This window comes from Lacerta agilis, chromosome 6 (genome assembly GCF_009819535.1).
Source record: "Lacerta agilis isolate rLacAgi1 chromosome 6, rLacAgi1.pri, whole genome shotgun sequence".
Lineage (NCBI taxonomy): Eukaryota > Metazoa > Chordata > Lepidosauria > Squamata > Lacertidae > Lacerta > Lacerta agilis.
Window position 1 is genome coordinate 5,241,789 of NC_046317.1, and position 18,621 is coordinate 5,260,409.

Below are 18,621 nucleotides of genomic sequence, written 5' to 3' on the forward strand. Positions count from 1 at the left end.
GTTGGCAATTTCAACGTGTCATCTTAAATTTCGTATTCTTCCTTAAAACACCTCTAATATATTGAACTTAGGTCCAGAATTATGATGGCTATGCAGTCAAAATGGTGCTATTGATAAACAAGAGGCAGGTATCAGCAGACCCAGGGGAACCCTGAGATTTATAGAAGTACCCAGGAAGAAAATTAGAGCTAGCCCTCCTTTCCCCGAGCATGCTCAGTAGCCACAGAACACTAAATATATGTTTCAACATTGAGTGAAGAAAGGGAATGGAAAACCAGGGAGGAGACAGAATGGTTCATCCTAAAAGAATGCATCGCTGGGTAGAATGCTGAACAGATACAGTCAGCACTGCAACATTATATTGCATTTGCATATAATGTGTATTGAAATGTGTGGGGTGACTTTTTTCCTACCTTGGCTGATAGCATATTCCTCTTGCATATTTCTAAGTTGAAATATTTTTCAACTTAGTCATGTGGCTTCTTGGCAAGTACCCGGTACTGTCTACTTTGGGACATACAATTCCAGTCCCACCTTTAAAAGCTCCCTCTCCCGGGGATATAATGGCAACCTCTGTTGTTTTGAACAACTAATGGGTGGTGATTATTTTAACAATGCTGGCCCTTCATTAGCCATGGAAGCGTCTGTTATGACATAAGGCCACTCCTTTTCTTTCCTACCTTCTCCTGAATTTGCTCCTTGCTAAACAGGCTGCTTGATAGTCATTTTTGTTATGTGGGCACCTGTTCCAAAAGAAGTGGAACTAACTCGGGCAGGTAACATAAAGTTAACGAAGCGGCCCTTAAAAATTCTCAAAAGCACTGGTGAGTTTCAGTAGTGAGTTTCCAAACAATTGAAATGACCTTTGCATGAAGAGGCTGCTTCCCCCACTTTGCCTTTTCTTGGTCAGTACCGCTGGTGCCCCTCAATAGCTGAAGGTACTCCTGACCAGCAGCCCCACTCAACTCGACCCATAATCATTACTTGTAAGAATGCTTCTAAGTCAGTAAATGTAAATAAGCCCATCAGTACAAATGCTCCCCTTGACAGTCCTTTTCCCAGAGGAGTCATTGAGGAAGCATACCTAATTTGTCTGACTTCATCAAAATGCATAACTGGGCCCAGTGGCTTATAAAGCTTAAATTTCATATGCTAAACGTGAGGCAAACCTGGAAGTGCTATGAAGGGTGCCCTGAGCCAATCCTGGCTCCCTGATTAATGCGCCTGTATGCTGTGCTTGTCAGCCAGTTAGCACTCCGAAGTCACTCATGCAATAGGAACCTAGTCCAACAGTCAGCCCATCTGGCTTGTTATTGTTGATGCTGACTGCCAGCAGCTCTTCAGGATTCAGACGGTGTTCTTTTCCAGCCCTTCCGAGAGACCTTGGGACCTTCTTGCAAATCAGTTGTTATGCCACTGAATAGAAGGTTGTTCTCTCCATTCATTGCTATGTGTTCCCTTAACACATTGTGTATCATGTGTAACCCTAAACACATCAGTAACTATATTGTTTCCACACGGGAATAGGGAAGTTGAGGGAAGATGTCTTGCCTAAGGATTTATAGTGAGCCCATGGAGCCATTCACCCATCAAAAACCATTGCAATAATTCCCCATTGACTGACATATTAAAGAATTAAAACAAACAGAGCCACACAAAAAAAATTTAATAATAATAATAATAATAATAATTTTATTTATACCCCGCCCTTCCCAGCCAGAGGACCGGGCTCAGGGCGGCTAACATCAATTAAAATCACAACAAAAAACATAAAAACGATCAATTTAAAATAACAGATTAAAATACAAATTTAAAATTCAATTAAAACTGCAGGTCTCAATTTCAAAATAACCCACCAATAAAAGATGAAGCATAAATATTAAACAGAAACCAACCCAAAGGCCAGGTGGAACAGCTCCGTCTTGCAGGCCCTGCGGAAAGATGCCAAATCCCGCAGGGCCCTGGTCTCCCGTGATAGGCTGTTCCACCAAGTCGGGGCCAATATTGAGAAGGCCCTGGCCCTAGTTGAGGCCAACCTAACGTCTTTGTTGCTCGGGACCTCTTAACACAGTGAGACTGTGTTGGAATTTGAAGTAATTGTTTCCTGTCTTTCAAGTTATTTACACACACACACACACACACACTGCCTTGAGTATTTTTGCCAAATGCACTGTCCTCATGCACCTGGCTCGGGAAGGAGCACATAGTGGAGCATAACGGTGGAAACTGAAAATTCTTGCCAGCATTTTGTTGATTATGATATAGAAGTGGTTTCATCTGGTAGTAATGTTACCAGCGACCATTGCAAAAAGTGAATTCTGTCTTAATCCCTGTGCTGTGATGCTGCCTCATGGCTAGTGAAGACGTTACGATTGATGGCGTTAAGACAGACCCGGCATTTGCTCTTAATTTTCTTTTTCAGGGAGCTACTCTGCTTTAGGGTATTAATGACGCAGGCTGTGCCTTACCAATCTCTGCAGCTGGGCCAATTGCAGCAGAGCAGAGGAGGAGCTTCGCACTCAGCTGATTCCAGCAATCCTCTGATTTCCTTAGTATCTGAAAGGATCAGGCAAGGACAAGAGGGTGGAGCAGGACTGATGACTGACATAACGTATTCCACCCTCAACTTTCAGAAATCTGCCTGGCTCATGCAGAGCAAGAAAGCTAGTTTGACTTGTTATGGGCATGTTAACCAACTTCAGGTCCTATTATTACCCATCAGCTCCTCAATATGTTTTACACAGACGAATGCTTTATTGAGGAGCTGATGGGTTATAATAGGACTTTCAGATTTTAAGAAAGTGAATGTTACTCAATGCAACGGCATTGGGGCCATGAAGAACATGGAATGGGTCTTAAGCTAATCCAGGCATAGGCAAACTCAGCCCTCCAGATGTTTTGGGACTACAACTCCCATCATCCCTGTTAGCTAGGGATGATGGGTGTTGTAGCCCCAAAACATCTGGAGGGCTGAGTTTGCCTATGCCTGAGCTAATCTGTCTGGTAAAGGTAAAGGGACCCCTGACCATTAGGTCCAGTCGCGGACAACTCTGGGGTTGCAGCACTCATCTCACTCTATTGGCCGAGGGAGCCGGCGTACAGCTTGCCGGTCATGTGGCCAGCATGACTAAGCTGCTTCGGGCAAACCAAAGCAGCGCATGGAAACGCCGTTTACCTTCCCGCCGGAGCAGTACCTATTTATCTACTTGCACTTTGACGTGCTTTCGAAGTGCTAGGTTGGCAGGAGCTGGGACCGAGCAACAGGAGCTCACCCCATCATGGGGATTCAAACCTCCAGCCTACTGATTGGCAAGCCCTAGGCTCTGTGGTTTAACCCACAGCGCCACCCGCTTCCCGCTGTTGCAGGTAGACAATACTATTTCCGAGGCATTATAAAGCGCCTCTTAATTTCCATGAGGGCTAGAAACTTGCCAACTCTTTTCTTTCAGGGTCTCCCCCCAGCTCAGATTCCCAGAAGAGCTGCACATCTTAGTGTACATGCTTCATGCAGATTTCTTTCTAGACCTCCTGTAGGATATTCTACGTGTAAGAAGACATCATGAGGCATTTTAGCTGAAACTGTCCATCTTGTTATTGGGTGGTGGGAGAAAGGAGCCCCCAGTACACCAAACACCACTTTCCTCCAACACTCAATTAGCCTCAGGAATTATAATAAGAATGACTTCCAGTGGTGTTCCTATATTGATTATGCATATTGCTGTGAAAGAAATCATTGACTACAGCAAGGCTGGTCAGTCAAAGGCATGTCTCTGCATCTTGTGAGTCTTTAATGCTTCGAATGCTAATGCACTTTGATTTTAGTATTAGGAGTCCTGGTTTTTGTGCACACGTAGCATCTCTTTCCATGGCTCTTAGGGCTCCAGTGTTTGCATACATTATGAGTGATAATTTTGCTGGAATCCTTTCTAAAACACTCAGACCCAAACTTCTGTGGAGCTTTGCTTATCAGGAATGCAATTACAGTATAGGGTAGCCAAAGCTGTTTAGCTTCATAGGTTGTTGTGCTGTAATTGTATGACACACCTGACAATTGAGGAGATAAAAGCAGACGAATAAATGTAATAAGTTTTTTCTTTTTTTCCAACTTGGTATATGTGTGAGGGTCTTGTGTCAGCGCCACTTGGGTGAGTTCTCTTTCTAGTCATTTCTTGAGTTACATGGTCAGTGAAAGGCCTTTGGTTAACAGCAGTGACATTTGTTTGCAATTGTGGAGGGGGGAGGGTTGAATTGTTGGGTCAAGTTAGCAATATGTGATGTTGGTCGATCCTTGTTAGCCCACTTCCGTTCATCAGGAGGTGGCTTTGCGGGCGTCACGACCTGAACACGTGCGTAGGGGCTGAATCCAGCCCCTCTGCAATTGGTAAGCCCATTCCCGCGCCTCCCCACAGGCTGACCAGTCAGGTCGGCCGGGGGGGGGGGCGCGGCGTGTCTAAGTCCCTTTAAACTGTGTGGCGAGCGGGAAGCTCACCCTCTTTGTCCGGCTTCCCAGCTGGTTAGGTTCACCTGCCCACCCTCCCTTTAGGTTTAGCATCGGCCTTGCTACGGACTTCGGTTGGTCGCCTTGGTTGGCCGGGGGGGCTGGCAGGACTTTTTCCCAATTGGACTAGCCAAGATGGGTTTTTTCACCTGCCTCGTAGCAATCGTCACAACTTTTGGTTTGGCGGTTAGGCACTGGAAATTTCCATATGAAAGGGGGAGGGGAGGTAGCGTCATCAACTGCCCCTCAATTGAAGAGTATTCTGGTAAAGGTTTCCGGGGGGCATGGCCCTGTCCAAAGCCAGGGGAGCTGAGGGCCTAAGGCACGCCCCTTACGGTGATCACAGGGGGAATTCTGGGAGATGTTCATCACTGGGGTTCCTTACTGTTGGTTAACCCTTCACTGACTCCCAACACACGGGTTGGGGTCGGATATTGCTGATAGGGAAAATGCCTAAGCCAATACCGCTCAACATCCGTAAAGTTGTGGCCTTTACGCCCATTACAGTTGGAATAACGTGTCTGTGTCATTACTTCTACAGGGAGGGGAGGGACATAGCCACACAATTGTTATTGTCGTTTTGGGCTATGTGTAAAATACAAGGGAGCCATACCAGGGTGAAGGCGTCCTCTTTTATTTGCCACTGTGTCAGTTTCAGTTTTCGGTTAGCTTTTCTTGTAAAGCTGTTTCCCATACAATTTGGTACAATAGAGTTTTATATTTGTTTTATATATATATTTTGGTTATGAGAGAGTGTTGCCTCAGATTTAGCAAACTTCACTTGTTGGCCTGACACCATTGCAAAAGTGTTGAGTTCAGGTGATTGCTGTATTAATAGGGTATGGTGTCGTGACCATTAGGTCTGCAAAGAGCTCTAGTTTATGTGTTTTACCTTTTATTTCCACTCCCTTGATATTAGGGGCTGCCGGAAGTCAGATTGCTAGAGGTTGTAGGGCCACAGGGCCAGGGTGAATAGGAAGGGAGGCAGCAGGCATCCCTGTTTGTTCCTCTTTGGATTGCTCTGGTGTTGGAGTCCATATTGTTAATTCTGCATTTAGTTGAGGCTTGGGATTAGATTTGTTTGAGGGTTTGTAGGAAGTTGGGACCAAAGGTCATGCTGAGTAATACTGCTAATTATTCTTGTAAAAGTCTGCTCGGTGGTTTGGCCTATGTACTGCGTGATGTGATGGGATAATGCAGGCATCCCCAAACTGCGGCCCTCCAGATACTTTGGCCTACAGCTCCTATGATCCCTAGCTAACAGGACCAGTGGTCAGGGATGATGGGAGTTGTAGTCCAAAACATCTGGAGGGCCGAAGTTTGGAGGTGCCTAGGATATGGGTGATGAGCCAGGGGGATTATTGGAGTTGGGGACAATATGCCTACTTTTTCTTTCCATGCCTTAAAGATGGATAGTGTGAACCTATTTAGTGTTGTGGGGAATTTCCCCCCCAGCTTGTTTTGGAGGAAGGGATATGCAGCAGGGATGTTTTCAGTTGTATCCATCTCCAACTGATCCAACTGTCTCCTAGAATGTATTTTACGATGCGTGTTTGGTTGCCATGGTAGTATCCTATATTGTGAATTCCCCATCCTCAATCTGAGGTGGAGAGGAGCAAGTAGTTGAGACTTATTCTTTACGTCTTGTACGAGAAAATGGGTGGTTGTATTGGCCACTTACAAAGTTGGCTTGGTGGAAGCCAGAATGAAAGGGTTGAGAATGGGTAGGTTAATTTTGGAAGGGTGATCATTTTGATTGTGGCTATTTTATCTGAGAGAGTGAAGTTAGTATTGTTCCATCACCTCAGGTCTTTGTTAATTTGTTGCCACGGGGATTTTTAATTTTGGAGGTATAATTTGTTGAGGTTTCTGGATATTTGAACCCCTGGGTATCTGAATTTGGTACAACAGAGTTTTATCTTTGTTTTATATATTTTTGGATATGAGAGAGTGTTGAAACACATTCCTCAGATTTAGCAAACTTCACTTGTTGGCCTGAAACTATTGCAAAAGTGTTGAGTTATTTGGCTACGTGATTGCTGTATTAATAGGGTATGGTGTCGTGACCATTAGGTCTGCAAAGAGCTCTAGTTTATATGTTTTACCTTTTATTTCCACTCCCTTGATATTAGGGGCTGCCTGGAGTCAGATTGCTAGAGGTTGTAGGGCCATAGGGCCAGGGTGAATAGGAAGGGAGGCAGCAGGCATCCCTCTTTGTTCCTCTTTGGATTGCTATAGTGTTGGAGTCCGTATTGTTAATTCTGCATTTAGTTGAGGTTTGGGATTAGATTTGTTTGAGGGTTTGTAGGAAGTTGGGACCAAAGGTCATGCTGGGTAATACAGCTAGTAGGAATTTCCATTCAAAGGCTTTAAGGGTATCTTACGGACATGATCATCAGTGGTTTTTGGGCTATTTTGCTATGATTGATCAGATTCAGTAGTCTGTGGGGTCTGTTATGTTGCAACCACGGACAAAGCCAGCCTGGTCTGGGGTATTAGTTTGCGTAGTTTTTTTAAGCAGTTAGCTTAAATATCTTGTAGTCTTGATTTATCAGTGAGATTGGGCAATAAGAGTCTACTTTGAGGCTATCTTTGAGTGGTTTGGGGATACAGACAGAAATGTTTGATTTCAGAAGCCCTGGCAGCAAGAGTTGAAGTAGTTTGTTTTTAACTCTCTGAAAGTTGCCCTAGTTTGCATATATGAAAATTGTGATTTGCATATGCTAATTTGCCCTATGGACCAATTATCTGGTTCTCTTAAGGACCCAACAGGTGCCTTTGCTCCTGCATTGCATCTGTTTATCCCAACACTCAGTTGGGATCTAGTCAATTAGATACTTAGAACTATACATGAACTGGCAAGTAACCCTCCTTGGGCAGAGAAAGAAATAGAGCAATGCAAGATTGACTACTGTGGCCAGCAGGCAAATAAGAGGTCTCTATATTGTTCAGATCTGGTACAAACACTCAGAACCTGCCCTGCAACTCCCCTTCGTTCCACAGGACCTCCACCCAGCAATGTCCAGTTACCAAAGGTAAGGCGGCGAGGGTGGGGGGGTGAGTGGTGGTGGGCCAAGTCAGCCTGGCCTTTTTTGGGAGGGGGGGTGTCATGTGTATGACATCATGCACGTGCAACGCCCCCCCCCCAACTTGGTGCCTCTGCTGGCCCATTAGCTTTTTATCTTGATCCTTAGAGTTTTTAAGTTACCATATGCTCCAATTACACCAAGTTTTTTAAATTACTTCCTGACTGAAACTGAGACAAGTTTGAAGAAAGTCTGTCTCTGCATATTAGGATAGGGAGAAGCATATTAGGATAGCCCTGTTCTGGGTTTTTGGGGAACTTATGGTAGGAAAATATTACTGATTACTTCTATACCTGCAGGTATAGGGTGGTATATAAAATCAAGAAATAATAATAATAATAATAATAATAATAATAATAATAATAATAATAATTATTATTATTATTATTATTATTATTATTAATATCATGCACTGTCAGAAGAGGGTCACTAACTGAACTTCAGTTCTGCATTGGCATTTCTTCTTAATTCAACACTCTGCTTTCTCTCATCCCCTCATTAACTGTGAACTTTGCATGTTATCTGCTGGAATGGTGCTTTATGGGGAAAAAATGCCTTGCATGCAAAGGGTATGGGTTACTACAGGATACTGAAGCAATTGGAATTCCCCCCCCTGCTGGGCATTGATGCCACCACCACTTGAGCTTCGCTAGCTTGGATGTAATTTCTTTGCTTTGCTTGTCGTTTCCTTAATTCCTTGCCACTAAACGTTCAGCAGCAAAATAAGGACAAGAAGCAATCTGTAATTGGGCTGCTGGTGGCATATCATTTAGCAAAATAGGTTTGTTTTGCATTTGATGCTGATTTGCTTAAAAAGAGTAAAAGGGTGTGCTGTTCCTTTAAAGAAAGCCGTTTGTTTTTTCTCAGAGCGTCAGCCTGGTCCCTGAGGACAAAGACGTTTTTGATTTGTGAGGCCCCTCATTTGTCAGGGCTCGTCCTTGCTTGCATTTGTACAAACCTGTGAAGTGACCCTTTAGGTCAGATAAAAAATAATCTTCTAAATCCACCCCCCCCATTCCATGTCGCAAGGGGACCTAGCAAGCACCCGTTGCACAGCTGCAGGACCAGCACACGCTCACTAGATAGGGCAGTCTTGTGATGCTCTCTTCTTTTGTCAATTAAACGAACTCTCTTTCTGTAGCTATGGCTCTTTTGATTCCTCCTAACAGGACTCCTTTCTCCTGACCCCTCTCCTTTGTTCTCCCGCAAGGGTGGGGGAGAGTCCCATTAACTGAGGAGGGCGAAATTGAGCTGGGCTCACGTTGGCTGCTTCTCATTCTGATGAAGAGGAGCTGTTCTAATATCCTTAATGCTGCTGTTGGCAGTTAGAAACAGATTCCATTATTGTTGATCAATGCAGCCGCCATGCGGGAAGGAGGGAGGGAGGGAGGAGGGGAGGGGCTCTTCCTATTCACAGATTGATCAACCTGCCATTGCATGAGCAAATGCGTTGTAAGAGAGGCTTGGATGCTATTGTAATAATAGCTGGGGCAGGAAAGGGGACTGGTGGCGATGCAGCTCTCTCTGGTTGTTAACAGGGTTTTTAAGCTTTCTTTGGAAAAACAAAGATACTGAATTTTTTTTATCTTACTCACCCTTACCCCAAAGGAAGACAGTCATATATTAGACTTTATTATGCTGGGTGGCTTGTTGATCTTTCCTGCATTGGGACCAGTTTCTTTTGTTTTTCCCTTTTATCTTCTCAAATGCTATTTTCTCATCTCAATCTATAGGCCACTTCGCCATCACATTGTTTTTGTTCTTCCTGCTTGAGGTGAGAAACTGGCACCCAATTTTCTTTCCTGCTCCTCCCCATGCCTCCTTCATCAGAAAGGTCTGTCAGCTAGGGAGTTGGGAGCAGGGCCAAGCCAGCCATCCTTTTTTCCATTCCATTTTGTTCAGTCCAGTCAAAAACTTAAGTACTGGACTCCCAGGATCACCTGCAATTTCCCACCCTCCCTCCCTTGATTCGTTTGGCCATTGTCTTCTGTATGGAGAAGTTTTCTGGCTGGAGAATGAGTTTCCTTTCTCCTGGAGATGCGGCCGAGTGGCTGGATAGCAGCACAGAAGATGAGCGAAGCCTCCTGTCATTTCTTGGTACGGTAGGCTTGGAATGCTTCTTCTTTCAGACATTTAATTGACATACACTTCTTAGGTGGGTTTGGTTTTTCATCCTGGAATTATCAGAGGAATGCATTTAGTTGCACACTGTAATGAGGCACGAGTTCTAAAGTTTGCCGCAACTTAAAAGATCTTTATTAAATAGATAAAAGCTGTGTGTATCATAGTAATTGCTTATACAAATACACTTTCTAAAAATATTTGATTGTTCTGTTTAATCTGCAAGTTTATAGATCACTTGGCCTACTGGAATCTGACTAACTAGAACTCACTAACCTAACAGGATCTATTTTTAGCAATGTATCACACAAGGTACCTATCAGAGTTTTCTCTCTAAACTTTTCTTTGCAAAGCACCATGTACATTCAATGGTTTCTATAGTATATAGTGAAAATCCTGGAGATCCCATTAGAATGCCAACCTTTCTACTTCTCCAGTATGACTTAATTCTGAAATTCAGCTCAGTTGCAAAATAAATCAGTAAAGTACAGTAGCAGAAAAAATGGTTCATGACCTTTGATGTTTTGGTTGTTTGTTTCCTGCCTTTCACCCTAAGCATTGAAACAACATTTAAAAAAATTAAGCTACTTAGCGAGAAGTTAATATAAAGCAGACAGTTGTTCACTTTACATTTTGTGCTGTAGAACCTAGGAAGTGTTGTCCAACTGTGTAGCTCCTTTTCACAGTGTTCAGCCAGATGTTTCTGGGTCCTCACCAGGAGGGCATAGGGATGGCCTTTTCCTGCTATTTTCCTCCTCAGGACACAGAGGGGTGCTGGCTGCTACCTTCCATTGAACTGTCATGACTATGGGAGAGTCTATGCCTTTGTCTAACCCAAAGTCATCAAAACTTCCTTCTGTTATTTTACATTTTGGCTCCTTGGTATATGTAGAACATGGCTTTTGAGTTTTATTAGTTTTGAGTTGAACTTTCAAGAAACCAAGCAATTTATGCATGTGACAATGTTTAATAGAAGTTGTTCATAGTGTTGCTTGCAGTGACAGTGGGGTTGCTTGCAGAAATACATACCGCTTGTTCATGTTAAATGCACCTATAAAGTCATTTGGAGTATATTTATATGGTCCAAGAATGTGTTACCAGGAGCAGTCCCATCACTCTATAAAAAAGTTAAGAGCTGTAACAATACAATAAATGCTGGGATCGTTTCATTTATATGCTAAATCCTGAACTCTCGGGTAGTTTGCTATCTTTCTCATGTTTTTTTTACCAAAACGTTGAAATTTGTTTAAAAGAGATTAACAGGAGCAAATGCTCATGGGCCATACAGACGTCTCAGCATCCCCAATTGTTTACCCAGTTCTAGGCCATACGTATTACAATTGCATGATATTGGTTTGGAGCACAAATGAAACATTTCTGTAGGTCAGCAAGTTTGATGTGCCATAATTGTTGGTTGAACTTCCAAAATTCTGGTCTCTTGAAAAATTGTATTTGGCAGTTGTTTTCATGTCATATTTCTATAGAAGTTAACCTTTTTTTTTTTACTTGTTTATCCTATCCATTTTTTTTTACTTGTTTATCCTATCCTACAAGGAGCTCATGATAGCACACATGGATGTTTCTACATTTTTAAAATCCTCTTCAGCAGTCCTAAAATTAGATTAGGCTGACCTGACTTCAGTGGGTTTCGCCCTGCAAGCCAAACACTTTTTTGATGTGTCTAGATCTGGCCTGAAGTATTTGTATACAGTCGTACCTCAGGTTTCGTACGCTCCAGGTTGCGTACATTTCGGGTTACGAACTCCGCTAACCCGGAAGCACAACCCGCCGCGCACACGATTTGCATATACACAGAGCGTTTTTCACTTTTTTTGGTTTTTTCTGTCTCCGCATGTGCAGAACGAATTGTTCGGGTTACATCCTTTTTGGGTTATGTACTGTAACCCGGAATGGATTAAGTACATAACCCGGGGTACCACTGTACTCAAGGGAAGATTGAAAGGTTCCTTCTTGCTTGCCTCTGTGCCAAATGTTAGAACTTCTGAGCCATCCTGCTTGCTCCTAAAGTTTGCAGGCCCCGACAAAGGCATTTGCCCATTCCAACACCATACCAACAAGCCATCCACGGCTGGTGTCTCCAGGTTGCTTCCTCTAGTGTAAAGCTATGAAGATCCTTGGTTTTCGATTGGATTACAACTGGGCAGTTCTTGTTCACCCGCCTCAGGTTTTACTTCAGTTGCTCCTGTATCAGATTTCTCAACCCATTTCTTCCTCCTGCTGCGGCAATCCTTTGAACACTGTTTGGTATTCCCTGACCTCCTTTCTGTAGGCCTTAGACTAAGGACAGAGAACATTTGGCAGAGATGTTGTTGGACTCTGACTCCCATTAGCCCTGGTCAGGAATCTTGGAGCTGTAGTCAAGCAACAACTGAAGGGCCACAGGTTTCTCATACCTACCTGGGACCTTTCATCTTCCTCCTAGCACCCTGTATTCCCAAGTAAAAGAAAGCATGTCAGTTGGTTAGAGTGTGGTGCTGATAACATCAAGGTTGCAGGTTTGATCCCCATATGGGACAGCTGCATATTCCTGCATTGTAAGGAGGTGGACTAGATGATCCTCAGGGATCGTCTACAACTCTACAATTCCAATTCTACAATTCTGATTCAAAATGACTCTGGGAAGTGAAAGCCCCTTTCCTCTCCTGTTTAAATAAAAAGTACTGTATTATGTCCAGTACAGATGTAAAACTGCCCCAAAAGTAACTATATTTGGGAAGAAGAAGAGGAGTTTGGATTTGATATCCCGCTTTATCATTACCCGAAGGAGTCTCAAAGCGGCTCACTATCTCCTTTCCCTTCCTCCCCCACAACAAACACTCTGTGAGGTGAGTGGGACTGAGAGACTTCAGAGAAGTGTGACTAACCCAAGGTCTCCCAGCAAGGTCACCCAGTGGAGGAGCAGGGAATCGAACCCAGTTCACCAGATTACAAGTCCACCGCTCTTAACCAGTACACCACACTGGGAGTGGACATAAGTGATTGTGTGCTCTCTCTCCCTCTCTCTAATATCTTCTGTCTCCTTTAATTTTGATTTGGCATTTTAGCTGATAAGGGAGCTCCTGAATTCAGGTTGGAAACCAAAGAATGGGCCTGAATAATGGGTGTGGGTGTGTGTTATATCAGAGCAAGGTATTTACGCTGTCTGGGCAGCTCTGTCCTGCGATGCCATTAAAGTCAAGCAAAAGGACGAAAGGTTCCTAAACCAGACCACCAGTTTACAGGAAATCCACAGGCCTGTTAGCTGGATGTTTGATTGATGAAGACTTGTAGTGCATCACTTTATGCTCTAAGGGCTATACTCCAATGGCTAAATGTGATTTTCATGTTTTATCACTGCCTTTCCGGAAACTCATTAACTGTAAGGTTGTAACACTTTGATTTGAAGAAAGCCTCTTTCCTCCTGACTTGTTCTTGAAGAATTATTGAATGAGTGTGTCACTGGTTCAAGTCTTCTCCCAGCCATGAACTCCCCAGGTACTTTTAGGCAAGCTCTGAGCCTTTACTTCATCCCCACCTGCAACATGGGGATAGCAAAACTGACCTACCTTGCAGGGATATTGTAAGAATTACTGAGAAGACATATGAAGTGCCATGAATACTCAAAAAGCTCTGTATAAATTCTGAGGGTTTTTTGCCTTAATATATACGGTATGCTAAAAAGAAAGGGCTGCTCTGTAATTTGTCTCCAAAGGCTTTTGCCATTTCATGAATAATTACTTGAGCCTGTTTCAATTTACAAATGTTATTTAACAGCTAATCAAAACATTTGCAAATACTAAGATTTGCCACGTAATAGATTTCTACAATATGAGTGTGTGTTTGTGTGCATGCATTTGCACACACATCTTTGTGTACTGGCGATGAAGGATCCCATTCACGTTTGAGCTGTATAGGGAGAATGGACTAAAGGTTTTAGGCTCCTGTTGATTCTCAGAGACAGTATGATCTGTGCCCTAGTGACTGAGTCATGCAGTGAATTGTGGTAATTTAATTAATTTTAAGATGAAGAGGTGCATTGATTTTCACAGCAGGTGAAAATATTGCAAAAGCACTATGTTACATGCAACGGGAGAGGAGGGCAACAATCTAATTTTGGCCTGGTGGCAATAGTATAGGTTTTCCAGCCAACTCAGCAGAAAAGCCATTTTAAGGGCACGGAAACAGCAGCTGCAGTATTTTCAGCAAGTTGATGCGCAGATAGAAGTACCTGTGATGGCTAACAGCAGCCTTCTTATTTTGCTATGCCTGGTCCATCAATTGCAAAGTTGAAGTTTATCTCATCTCTATCTGGATTTATCTTCTTACTCTCTTTAATAAAGTTTCTGGCCTTTCTGAAATAGGAGCTTGCAGACTGGCTGGTCTCTAGGTCACTTATTTCTGGAAGGTGGAAGTTGCGTGGACAAGTGTGGATTTTCCTCTTCCCTCCTTTAAAACAAGACACACACACACACACACACACACACACACACACACACACACAATGCAGCAGTCTTGTTAACAGGCGGATCCAGACTTAATGCTTCTTCATGTATGACTCTGCAAAATCCAACAGACTGTGTTAAAATACTACAGATGCTTTGATAAGGAGGAGCAATTTTCCTGAGTGAGCATATAGCAGGACTAGCCAAGCCTCACTGCAATGCTTGACTGTGCCGGCACTGGAGTAAAAGCACATATTTTAGTTTCTTCTTTTCCAAATATGCTCTATCTTTCTTTATTTTTTGCCTTTTTGTATTTGTTTTTCCGAAGAACAAATGACATTTGTGATCTTATCCAGCGTACTGCCTGCAAAGATATTGGCTTCTTTTTTTTACCTTTTGTGGAAAGAAGGCATCTTTATGGAATAAAACCAGCAATCTCTGCAAAGCATTTTGAGAGACTTAAAAACATAGTAATCCTGAAAGAAGGAGCAGACAGTCCATGAGTTGTGGAGAGAGATACTACCCTGTTTTTATCACCAGTTTATGCTGAAGGACAGTTACAAGTGAAAGATCTCTGTTGCAGACTACAATTTTCCCTCCTGCATGGAGAAATCTACCTCTTCAGTTTTAAACCTATGACATGGTTGACTTTGGAATATCTCCCAAATGCTGCATTTTACCCATTTTTTGCAAGTTTCTGGATACAGAGTTAACATTGTCATTCACATTTAAACAAGAAGAGCTATATCCTCTGGTGTGAAGCTCTTCACAGTTTGTCGGGATCCAGTTTTCTTCTGCCATCTCTCATCATGTCAGTTTTCCCCCCCTTTAAGTCTTCATGGATGCACCATGCCGTAGACCTGGTAAAATCAGACTCAGTTATGCAAAAGCATCACAGAAGGATTTGTTGGTGGGAATCTTGTCGTGGTTATTTTTTGGTGAAAAAAACCTCCTTTTCTGGAACTCAGCTGGTCGCGCCTCTCCTTTGACTCCAGGATGGATAGGGAAATATTCTGAAACTGAGGAGAGCTGGCTGCTGAGTGTCTGTTAATAGCTTGAAAGTAACTGATGAGGAGGATGTGCGTTCAGAAGGATTGATTGAATAGCTGCAGTCTTCTCGTGCATTTCCTCCTTGCTCTCTGCAAGCTGTAGAGAGGGGAGGGGGAAGAGTGGGAAAAACCGGCTTTCTCTTAAGTGGAAGTAGCACGGATCCCAAGGGCCAGGAGGCCAGAAATGGAACTTTAAGCTGCATCTGTCTCCCGAAAGGAGAACAGCGGGAATAAAAAATGCCAGCCTTCGGAGTCGTAGTTTACTCCCTTCCTTTTCAATCCCGAAGATAACAATGGACTTTTCCTTAGGATGTGGTTTTCTCTATTCTGTGCTGAGTGTCTTTCAGTTAAGCTGCATTCCTTTAAGCTTAGGTTTGTGAACTGGAAATGGGCAGCAGTTGTGATAAAGGTATCTATCTATAGTTTTCTCTGTGAAAAATGTACATATTGATCCTGTCGTCTTTGTTTAGGCAGATGTTGTGATCACAAAGTCATAGCTTAGGTCATGCTGTCAGAACAAGGAGAAAGTGACCTATTTTTTCCTATCTGCAGCAGTTTTTCATATTATGCACCATCAAGTATGTGAATCTTTTGGTGGCCTTAGGTCTTATTCATGCATACTTTAGTGTAAGTACTATTTAACTCAGACTTACTTATGGGTAAACATGCATAGGTTAGGGCTGTGTTACTGTCTGAACTATGAATTATGACCATCCGTATGATATCGAACCTCAATCTTTAACAAATTTTGTTCAGTGCAGTTTATATCAGGAGCATCTCCTTTCACATATTGTGCTTGGCAGAATTAACTCTCTTCATGCCTGAGTACTTTACAGTTGCAGATAATATGTGTGCTGTAACTTTGCCAAGTACAGGTGAAACTCAAAAAATTAGAATATCATGGAAAGGTTCATTTCTTTCAGTAATTCAACTTAAAAGGTTAAACTAATATATGAGATAGACTCATGACATGCAAAGCGAGATATGTCAAGCCTTTATTTGTTACAATTGTGATGATTATGGTGTACAGCTGATGAGAACCCCCAAATTAACAATCTCAACTTCGGGGTTTTCATCAGCTGAACGCCAAAATCATTACAATTATAACAAATAAAGGCTTGATATATCTCTCTTGGCATGTCATGAGTCTATCTGATATATTAAACTCCAGTAGCTAATGAAAACAATTGCTTACATAAATGAACTTTTCCATTATATTCTAATTTTTTGAGTTTCACCTGTAAGTACTGAACAGAGCAGAGTCTTTTGAATTGCTTGCGATGTTCGCTTTGCAAATGAAAGTAAAGTTTCCATAAGCTGTAAATACTGAGAAATGTGTCTGTCTGTGGGAAGTGGCCTTTCATTTTTCTCAACTTTTCCCCTTCCCCTCTCCAGAGGTCCCAGCAGAGAGGTCTCCTCGCAGACGGAGCATCTCAGGGACAAGCACATCAGACAAAACAAACCCCATGGACCCATCAAATACATCTCCATTCAAAGTGCCGGTAAGTACTCCTTTCATTGGAAGGGGAGGGGTCCCAGCTGAAGGTCAGGATGACTAAAATGGCCTATGAATGAACAGCATTCCTTATCAATTTGGGGTTAAGAATTCAGTAGGCAGCCAAAAGGCAGACATATTGTCACAAGTTATCTGATTAATATTTATCTCCTGATAGACCTAAAACTTATCCCTGCCTTTTTTATCCTTGACCCAAAGTCATAAATGTCTTAAACTATATGATAAGGTTACATGTGGATGGATCTCTGTTATACTGAAATACTTCTGATACCACTGTGTTGACTGTATAGTAGATAGTGAAACTCTTTCCCAAATAAAAAACGTGTAGTTGGCCCTGGTTGCACTCTTTTTGCTGAACTTTAGGAAGATGTCTGTTTTTTTACCATAAGGTGATGCGAAAAGGAAGATCATGAGACCCATACATACCTTCCCATACTTTGAGATCTTCATCAGAGGGTCTTCTCCAGGTCACCCCACCTAATGAAGTGATATGGGTGGTGTCTATGGAGAGGACATTTTTTGGGGTTGCTTCCTGCTTATGAAATGCTTTTCTCAGGCAGGCTTACCTGGTACCTGCACTATGGTATTTTAGATGCAACAACCCATCTGTTCCCTCAGACCTTTCCATTACAATCCATTGGGTTCTTCAGGCTTTTGCTCCTATCCCCCCTTATTGAGTTTTATGCTGGTTTTAATTATTTTATTTGTTTTTACTCTGGTACACTGCTTTTAGTTGGTGTTTCTGATGTGATTTATTTTATTTTGGCTTTAGTGGTTTTATTATGAAGTGTATTTTGAATTTTATTCTGTGTAAACTGCCTGAAGAGGTTGGTTGGATGAGTAGTACGCAAATCAAATAAATAAGGATATTCTGATTTTTGCTGGCCACTCTCATAGATGCCATAAACTTTAAAAATGAGGTTTGCAAAATGTAACCCTTCAATTCCAAAATATATTTGCATTTTGGGTGCATCTCATGGCTAGTATCTGTGTGAAAACTCAGACTCAATAAGAAATAAGATCCTTCATTTGCCCAACTGGGCAAAAGGGCCTGACTTTCACAATGGCACTAGGGAGGGAATGTGGATTTCAAAGGCAGAGGAACATATCATTTCAGGCCTTCAGTTTGCACATTGAACCCTAATATTTGGTTATAAATTACTTGGGTTTGTAATAATTAATCCCAATAACTGGGAATTTCTTCCCATAATTTGTAAACAATAATGGATTAATCAAAATTGTGGCACAGCTGCTGTAAAATTTCTGTAGAAGATTAATAATAATAATAATAATAATGATAATAATAATAATAATTACTATTACTAGAAAAGGACACTCAGTTACTGCACAAATCAAGTTAAAGCTGACGTGCTTTTTAAAATGTACACCAAAAGGTGCTATGCTTTTTAATAAAAAAAGAAAATGTATTCAGCCACAATATTCTGGGCAGTAGTTTTATGATCCACTTACTGGTCTGTAAGAAATAGGCGAAGGGTCCTTGTGTTCACTTAATCCCCCAGCCTATCTTACTTTCCCAACCTCTTTTTCCTCTCCCTCCTGTCTCCATTCCAATTACTGAGAATAGAAATTTTCAGCTGACAATGGTTTCAGTTCTATTTATGCTCTTAACATTAGGCACATTTAAACTATTATACAAAGCCATCGTGGATTGTTTTTAGGAGGAGACTATTTTGAGTTTTGCTTTCATTGAAGTGGATCAGCGTTTAATGAGCTTTAGTTATATAATCATTCCAAACCAGGCATAAACTGTATGTTGAGCATTTCCCTTTTCCTTTTTTTTTAAGTATTAAATGAATGACAGATCTATCCCAAACAGATTAAACACTGCTATGTCAGCATTTAGGTGATCCATGCTATATTCATTGTCAGAGTGAAGAGAGAGAGAGAG

At 42.2% G+C, this 18,621-nt stretch overlaps 1 protein-coding gene across 11 annotated transcripts in view; it reads left to right on the forward strand.

The window, feature by feature from the left end:
* Window positions 1–18,621, forward strand: part of RASAL2 (RAS protein activator like 2) — a 241,206-nt gene that overhangs the window by 152,194 nt on the left and 70,391 nt on the right. For 8 of the 11 annotated variants that reach the window (XM_033151272.1, XM_033151267.1, XM_033151268.1 and 5 more), the window contains one exon: window positions 16,592–16,698. In XM_033151272.1, coding sequence (XP_033007163.1) covers window positions 16,592–16,698 — 107 coding nt within the window. Of the gene's footprint in view, window positions 1–9,530; window positions 9,682–15,324; window positions 15,606–16,591; window positions 16,699–18,621 lie in introns of those variants that run through there. The other 3 variants (XM_033151273.1, XM_033151276.1, XM_033151277.1) reach the window with 3 other exon arrangements.